The 8,973-nt window shown below is 43.6% G+C and overlaps 1 protein-coding gene across 2 annotated transcripts in view; it reads left to right on the forward strand.

Moving 5' to 3' along the window:
- Positions 1-4,537: 4,537 nt before the first annotated feature.
- The window catches only part of UBE2V1 (ubiquitin-conjugating enzyme E2 variant 1), an 8,754-nt gene continuing 4,318 nt past the window's right edge, over positions 4,538-8,973 (forward strand). The window contains exons 1-2 of one of the 2 annotated variants that reach the window (XM_010141076.1): positions 4,538-4,565; positions 7,436-7,584. In XM_010141076.1, the coding sequence (XP_010139378.1) occupies positions 4,538-4,565; positions 7,436-7,584 (177 nt within the window). Of the gene's footprint in view, positions 4,566-5,034; positions 5,048-7,435; positions 7,585-8,973 lie in introns of those variants that run through there. The other variant, XM_010141077.1, reaches the window with a different exon arrangement.

The raw sequence follows: 8,973 nt of genomic DNA on the forward strand, positions 1-8,973 counted from the left end.
GCACGTGAAATAGCAGGTGCTAAAGGAGTGGATTGAGGAGCTTCTTTGTGTATTACAATGGAAGAGTGCAGTAAATGAAGTAAAAAGGTAAATAGTTCAAAACACAGGAAAAGATACTCAGTTGAATCTTTAGCGTGTAATGATATAAATTACATGATGTATTTGAAAAATGCTGTTGTGGCTGAGAACATAAATTCATTAGGTATCAAATATGTAAGCAGGTGAGGATCATACAAGATACAGTGCTGACAGGTTTTGTAAGGCGTGTGAAGGCTGGGGTTTTCGGGTTTTAAGGGTGGTGGTTAACTGTTGCAAATCAAGATGGACTGACTTTGTTTCCACCTACTGATTAGTTCGCTCTTTCCTCACAAGTCAGACCTGGGCCTGGCCCAGAAGCAAACCCCAGGGCGACGCATGCTGCCTCTGCTGCTCCTGCCTGTACTTGTCAGCTCGGAAGTTAAAACTGGAGTCCTGCTCAGCACAGCTGAGCTCAGACCAGCTTTGCCTTGGTCTGTCCATGTGGCTTCTTGCTCTTCAAAGCTTGTCTAAAATCAGGTGCGTTCACCTTGCGAAGGGTGGTGTGAATTGAAGAGAACCCAGTGGTACCTGGCGGCCGGAGAGGCAGCTGGAGGAGAGCGCTTGGCTCTGGGTGGATAACAACAGCCAGAGGAAATGGTGGGGTGTCCCCGCTGGGATGTAGCGTCAAGATTCTGTCCTGGACACCAGCTCAGGGTGACTTACTTTCTAGAGTAACTTCTGGCTTAGCTGGTAATGTTTTGCTTTTCAGCTTTGAAACAAGTCACAGAATGCATCTGATTTTAACTCTTCTGCTGCTGGAAAGCTTTATGTGGCTTCAGACCTCAGTGACACTCTGGCTGGTCTGCCTCAGACAAATGTGTTAAAGCGATCTCTTTCCAAGTAATGTGCTGAAAGGACTGAAAGACAGAACCAGCGCTCTAGCTTACACAGAACAGAAAACACTTCTTACTGTTTCAAGTGCTCAGGAAGTTACTTTGGATCTGCAAAACACCTCAGTACCTGTCTGCATTATCAGAGTGGAAATCACTACTATAAAGATGATGCAAGACATCTAAGGTTCCTGTCTCCTGAAGGTTTTAGTGTTGGTTACTTGAAAGCCTTTTATTCAGTTTTAACTATTCCATCACTTCAGAAACTTTATGTAGTGTTGTGAGAAGGGATGATTTACTTATTTTTTGCAGTTGGAGTGCTGCAAGGGTAAGCTATGAAATTTTCAGTAGTTGCAACTCTGCAAGGAGATGAGAAATATATTGAAAAAGATGTAATTAAGGCTGAATATCAAATACACAAAGCAAGCAACAGAAGGGGCTTTAATGCATTGGGCAACAGAGGATTTAATTTCACTTGAGTTACTGTAAATCAAGAACTAGTACAGAAAGCAGAGTTAATGTTGGCCTGAAAGGCCAATTTGATAAGTTGCCATTTATCAGTGAAGATGTCAGGAACCCTTCGGCAAAAAGAGGGTTCGTCCTTTTAGAGCTGCCGGTGAGCAAAGTGCATTTTCTGTGTGCTGCATTGGGGTGTTCAGTGTGGTGTGTTTGTGCTTTACTTCTGAACATAAATGCCCATAACTTGATTTCACTTTAGAAAGGAAAGGGAAGTGTATTCTTGAAGTTTTTGAGAGGTGTATCTTTTGTTCTGCTGACACAAATGAAAGAGATTCAAGAAGAGGATCTACTCTGGTACTGTCCACCTTGTTTCACCAGTTTCACTGTGCTGGGTTCAGCTTGATAAGGTCTCTGAATTTGAAATTGCTTCCACTGTGTAACTGTGGAAAATTAAAAGATTTAAAAGTATAGTCTATCAGAGAGCATTGTTTTTAACTTGTTAAAAACATACTGAGTGAAGTACTGAATAGTAATGACTAGTAGTGAACAGAAAATTTAAGATGAGAAAAATCTCAGAACTGAAGGTCACTCCTACAGCTATTGTAAGACGTGTTCAGTTGTGAATCTGTGAATTTTTTAGTAGGACTGTGGAGTAAAATAAATCTGAGTGCTCTAAGGTCTTTGAAAGTCCAAGTTGTCATTTAACTGTCTTCCAGGAGTCATTCTCTCCTAGTGCAGAACTTTCCTTAGTGAGATTCTGCCCAAGTATGGTCAAACTCCTTTTGTCCTCATTTCAGCTTGCTGTCTCTGTCTTGCAGCTCATTGCTTAGGAAGCAGCTGGGGTCTGAGGTGGACAGTACAGTTAAAATTTAGTTTTCACAGGTTTCCTCTTGTGATTAATAGTAAATACATCCTTTTGCTCAAAAGTATTTTTTCAGTTCCATTTCTGGTAGAATTTCTGTGCAGTCAGGCAAGCTGCAAGTGAAGCAATTCTCTGGATATTACTGTATTTTTGTATCAAATGAAGCTGCTGTTTGAGAGTCTTCTTGAACTGTAGCAAAGGGTGAATTAAAACACATAACTGAAAGTGCTTTCAACAACCTGATTTCTTTTTAATTGCCTCTTTATTTAGGTTTTCTTGTGTTATGAAGGACTCTTAGGAAAAACAGGTTTGTTTGGTTACTGCCCTGAGAGTCTCCATTCCTACACTGAGAAGTCTATGTGAAGTATTTACTGAGGGGCGGAAGACGACAGGCAGTTGACTCATGGTCTGTCAGCTGGCGCAGGACATCTCCTCGCTCTGAATCTGCTGTGGTTTAGCCATGGAAGTTATTTGGCAAATACTGTGTATGCCTAGAGCAGACAGATCACTTTCTAGGAATCTGGGTGCATAGCAGACATGCTGATGATATGTTTGCATACAACCACAAGTGATAAAGTTTGTGTGGTTTCTGAGGTTCGGTCCCAGCAGGATGTGGTAGCTGACCATGAGTGCTCTGGGCTGTTGCAAATGGGAGAGGAGGCAGGACTGGGTTAATGGCTTTGAGCATCTTTCCAGGCTGACCGGAAGGGTGAATCTGGTCTTCTATTCTGCCTTGCTTAAGGACAGGTTATTTAGAAATTACTGAAAATGTTTAGGATCATCATATGGCCATAGTCTTTCATATGTATATGTGTGTTTTTCCTTCCTGTGGAATCTCCTGAGAATGCGTCAGGCGTTTAGGATCATCATATGGCCATAGTCTTTTATATGTATTTGTGTGTTTTTTCTTCCTGTGGAATCTCCTGAGAATGCGTCAGGGAGAGAGCCAAGGTACCGTCTTTGGTGGGACTGTGAACTTGCCTTCTGTGGTGGCTGAGGTGCTAGTCATTCCTGTTACACCTCTGAGCCTTAGCACGAGCGTGAGACATTTTTAGAAGACAACAATGCCATGGAGCAGGATGGTTTATTGTAAAATGACCAGTCACCTCCCAGGATCATTTTGGTTTTTGTGAAACGCATAAAAACTTCAATATGCGTTCTTCACTTTTCCCTCCTACCTTTGCTGCTGACGCCCCTGCAGCGCTCACAAGTGAGCAGTTGCTGCGGAATCAATAACCATCCCTGTTACTTTTTCCGTGTGTTGGGAGCCAGTGCACGACATGACTAGCTCTCTGTAGACCTCTGACTTGTCAGAGAACACTAAAATCCTGTGTGACTCTTTTATGGCTCTGATTCATGCTGAATCAGAGCAGCCGTATCTGGGGAGAGCTCAGAAATAAAGTTGCCTTCTCTTGCCGTAGGGTTGTAAAGCCAAGCCTAGCTCTGGTTAGCAAATGTCAGAATTAAGGCTGTCTTTCAGCCGTGGTGGTGGCCTCCTCAAATATGTAAGTGAAGATGTAATTTTTAATTACACGATCACTTAATGTTCTTCACGCAGGATTCCTGCCTTGCTGGGTGAATGGGGTGCATGGTACTCGGAGGAGGGGTAGACAGGCCGTATTTCTTGTTTCCTTCTTTGGTGCGTGGCCTCTCTCTGCTTACCATAAAGCTGACTCCTGCTAGGGTATTGGTTTTGGTTTAAGTAAATATCAGTAAATTGTGTTTGCACCTCTGATAAATGGGTGTGGTATTGTCGAGTACTGAAGTAGGAAGACTGACATGATGCTTGTTAAGCATTGTGAAGTTGTGATCCAGAAGAGAGAGGATTTTCTGGCAGCATGACACAATCGAGGCAGGTCTTTGCTGGCTTCAGCTTATCGCTTCTGTGAGCGGGGAGAGGCTCAGGTTGGCTTTCTAATAATAGCCACGGACGGTTTCCGGAGAGCTGCTGTGTTAGACTGAAGGGTGGAGTTCACCCCCCAGAAGGATCTTTTGTTTGTCTTCTGATTGTCCTTGCCTGGCTGTTTCTTCCCAGGCTGCCAGCAGGCAGGGCTGAAGCCCAAACAGCAGCTTCAGGCATTGCACATCCGTGAGTCATTCCCCATCACCAGCTCTCCCATGCATCCACTGCAGCAAAAATAGTGACATGGGTAGTGTGTGTGAGTAAAGGTGGCACCCTGCCCTTCAACTCCTTCTTCATCTGTTTCTCTTGTCCCCCAGCTCTCTTCGCCCCTGCGTTGGAGCTTGATTGCTCTCTTCTCTGCCTCCCCTAACTACCGCGTGGAGAGCATTGGGAATACGATCAAAAATGGGGTGGCTGATCTGGTATGATTCAGGTGTGATACTTGAACCTTCATTTGCCTGGGGTACTCAAGATGCATACTTCATACTTTTAAGACTTACTGGGAGGGGAAATGCTGAAGGTTTTCATGCAGTGTCCCCAGGAGGTCCCGTTACCACCATGTGTTTGGAGCTCAGTTAATCTTACAGCAATGGCTTCACCAGCCCCAACTGACTAATCTTTGGCTGTGAAAGGAAACGAGTATTAGCAGCAGCCATGGTAACAAGCTCCGTCTCGCCGGGAGATGAAGGTGTAGATTTGCCATGGAGTCGTACTTGAGTCATGCTCGGCAGCCCCCGTACGAGTGTTTTGGTGTCACCAGTGCGGGTCTGGTGTCTTTGGATGCTGCTTTTCTGACTCCAGGTTTCTCTTCATACTGTTGCTACAGCTCTGTTATTGAATAATGTTTCCCCAGAATATTCTTGAACGTGATTATGTTAGATGTGTATCAGACTGGCCAACAAATGAATTCTTTTGGTAATTTGCTTTATTTGGTTTCCTCTATGCTTGCTTTGTAGTGAATTAAGTTTGGGCACTCTGATGCCGCAGCAAAATCATCACTGGCATTTAGTTTCTTTAGGTCATTATTATATTTTAAAGGGATTTTAAAGCTATCAGAGCTGCTTTTATTTTAAGCACTGCTACATTTCACAGTGCTTTAGATCCTCCATGTTTTCTACATTGCCAAGCAGCTACAGAGGTGATTTTTCAAAGCCTTTGGCCCCTTTTTGACATACTCAGAGTTTGGTGCCCCAGCCATGTTGGAAGTTCTTCTCGGCTTCCTTGACTTCTGACTGAGAAATTTGCTGGGTTCTCTTTATACACTGAAAGGCTGATTTCCTGTTTTCTTTCTGCTGTGTTAAATAAGTTACAGTGAAGATGGGGATTAATTATGATTTTCTGTTAGTATGTGGTGGTGAATTGTTACCTTTGTTCTATTGCAGGGAAAAAACCTCCAAACCCCAAATCCAATCTTTTTGTATGTCAGGTGAAAATAACTTCAATAAATATATCCTACTAATAATGTTGTTGCTGTTGGAGAGAGACATACTTTGCACAGGTCCCTGGAAGGATGTGGTGGGTTGACCCTGGCTGGACACCAGGTGCCCACCAAAGCTGCTCTATCCTCCTCAACTGGACATTGAAAATGGGACAGAAGGCTCATGGGTCAAGATAAGGACAGGGAGAGGTCATTCACCAGTTACCATCATGGGCAAAACAGACTCATCTTGGGAAAAATTAATGTAGTTTATTACCAATCAGATCAGAGTAGGGTAATGATAAAATATAAATTAAATCTTTAATCACCTTCCCCCCACCCTTCCCTTCTTCCTGGGCTTGACTTTACTCCTGCTTCCCTGGCCTCGTCCCCTCCAGTGGCACAGGGGACAGGGAGTGAGGACTGTGGTCAGTTAGTGTCACTGCCACTACTTCCTCCTCAGGGGGAAGACTCCTCTACTCTTCCTCTGTTCCATTGTGAGACAGTTCTCCAGAAACTTCTCCAGCATGAGTCCTTCCCGCAGGCTGCAGTTCTTCATGCACTGATCAAGTGTGGGTCCCTTCCGTTCTTCCATTCTGTGCCTTCAGGAACAGAATTCTCCAGTGTAGGTCCCCCATGGGGTCACAAGTCCTGCCGGCGATCCTGCACCAGTGTGAGCTTCTCTCTCCACGGGTCCACAGGTCCTGCCAGGAGCCTGCTCCGGCAAGGGCTTCTCATGGGTCGCAGCCTCCTTTGGACATCCACCTGCTCCAGCATGGAGTTTTCCACAGGCGGCTGCACGTGGATCTGCTCCACTGTGAGTCTCCGTGGGCTGCAGGGGGACAGGCTGCCTCATCACGGGCTGCAGGGGAGTCTCTGCTCTGGCAGCTGGAGAACTTCCTCCCCCTCCTTCACTGACCTTGGTCTGCAGAGTTGTTTCTCTCACAGTCTCACTCATCTCTTCTGACTGCTACTGGTGTTTTTCTTCCCCTTTCTTAAATACATTATCCCAGGGGTGCTGCTGCTGTCATAGATGGGCTCAGCCTTGGCCAGCAGCAGGTCCATCTTGGAGACAGCTGGTGTTGGCTTTATCGGACGTGGGGGAAGCTTCTAGCAGCTTCTCACAGAAGCCACCCCTGTAGCCCCCCTGCTACCGAAATTTTGCCATACAAACCCAATACAAAGGAGACCTGGTGGCCTAGAGTGCACTGCTTTGTGATGACTGAGGTCTGGATACTGCGAATGAGAATAATTTGAAGTACCCTGTAGCCTGGGTTCAAGATCCCCCTTCACCACGGACTTAGTGTGTGACCTTGGCTCTGTCACTTAAGCTCTCTATGCCATTGTTTTCCATTAATGTAGTGGGAATAAGAAATTTTCACTGTTTTGCTGTGTATTTTGAGGATTAGTGTGCCAGCAGTTAAGAAGTGCTGAAATTCCTTGGTGGTGGAGGTCATAAGTACAAAGGTTGCTATTGCTGCTGACAAAGCCCACTTAAATTAACTTCAGATTAACCTACTGATGTTATACCATTGCTTTGAATGGTATTTTTAAAAGCTCTGAGTTGAGCAATGTCAAGCCTCTCATGGTGTCGTTTTGTAGACAAGTGCTAATTCGAGCTCCCTAATACTGTGTGTATCTCTGAATGGACAGAGATTTCCTTTCGTTTTACTGCCTGCCCTAATATGTGGCCTGGCAGCCCTCTGCTCTGTTTAACTGTGGATATCTTTTTTCATAGTGTTGAAATACTGGCATTCAAAAAATGGTGATATTTTTAATTTTTTACCCAAAGTGTTTTCTGTGGAATGACTGTATCTGTGAAATTACTCTAGCTGTATTTCTTTACTAGATTTTTCAACTCAAAATATTTTTCTGATTGTTTCCAGGAGTAAAAGTTCCTCGTAATTTTCGTCTGTTGGAAGAACTTGAAGAAGGTCAGAAAGGAGTAGGTGATGGAACAGTTAGCTGGGGCCTTGAAGATGATGAAGACATGACACTTACAAGGTGGACGGGAATGATTATTGGGCCTCCAAGAGTAAGTATCCACTTAAAACAGTACTGTTACTTTTTGTGTCTTCCCCCTTTTCTTCTCTTAATCTAACCACTGAAGGAGAAAGCAAACAAAAACAAATGAGTGGAAAAACACTTTAGCAGGTGATATATATTGAAGGTTCAAGTTCTGTATGTTTATGGCTTTCATGTATCTATAAGTCTTTTTAGTTATAATTTGGAATATTTTTAGTGCCTTTCTCTGGTTCGTTCTGTTACATGTCTGCTTTATATTTACAGATTCATTAAGGCCTAACTTTTGCGATTCCAGGATTCTAGTATCCTGAACTCTTGAATACAGCAAGGTTTAAAATCCTTCGGCTAGTGAGATTACATGTGGAGCTAATGTAGGTAATGTGGATGTTTTGTTCAGACTGCTAGTCTTTCTGCTGTTTCTTGTTGAGTTCACGGGTTGGTTTTCATTGCAGCAGGACTGACTTGCTCTTGTAGTTTCAGCTAACTCAGGAAACTAAAATTTTAATGAACTCAATTTCTTCTCTGAATGTTCTCTCCCAAAGTATCTTCTTATAATGCCACTGGTCTTTGTGGTAGTATTGTTGCATTGTCTCTCTCTTCTCTCAAACCCCGCTATACGGTGGGTCTCCACTCTAGTAGTGACCTTCAGGACTTAACTGTGCGTTGTATACGAGCACGTATCCTAAACCCAGCACTTGTCTGTTGTCTCCAGTTTCACTGTGTGTCTCTGTTCTGCTTCCTTAATACCCCACCATGAAGTGCCAGTAGCTGCTTCTCCTTCCTGCAGTAGTAGGTGTTGTCTTCTCTATTGCGCTTCCAGTATCACTTCTCAGTAATTCTGGTGTTCTCAATCTGTCACACGGAAACCTTTACAGACCTTTAATCATGTACTGCCTGAAGCGTTACCATTCTGTCAGCTGCCTCTTCTGACAAACCATGGGGTTGTTCGGAAATTTATATTGTAATGCATTTCACCTGCAGTATTCTCTATCTCATCCAGAAGTGCTGAAGTTTGTTTTTTGTCTGCTGTTTTTAATGTCTCCCTGTTCGTGATGATTTCATTTGTTTGTGGTACGCCCGAATCATTTTCTAGAACAGCATTTGATTTTAGAACATTAGAAGAGTGTTAACAAGCCTACATTAAGACTGGGAAGAAAGCTCACTGTGTGCATATGCTTTATGGAAAATTTAAGCAACCTTGAAAACTAATTTAGAAAATTAAATAGAAACTGAAATGCACAAACAGGCACGTGCTGACTTGTCAGCAGAGGTAGAAATTTGTAGTTCCTGTCATACTGCTGACCAGGGCCAGAGGACTATCACAGAAGATTCAGCTGGGCCCCTTTTGTCTTTCTGACATGCTTATGAACATAGATTTTTTTTTTTTTTTTTTTTTTTT

This window comes from Buceros rhinoceros, unplaced genomic scaffold (assembly GCF_000710305.1).
Source record: "Buceros rhinoceros silvestris isolate BGI_N320 unplaced genomic scaffold, ASM71030v1 scaffold14678, whole genome shotgun sequence".
NCBI lineage: Eukaryota > Metazoa > Chordata > Aves > Bucerotiformes > Bucerotidae > Buceros > Buceros rhinoceros.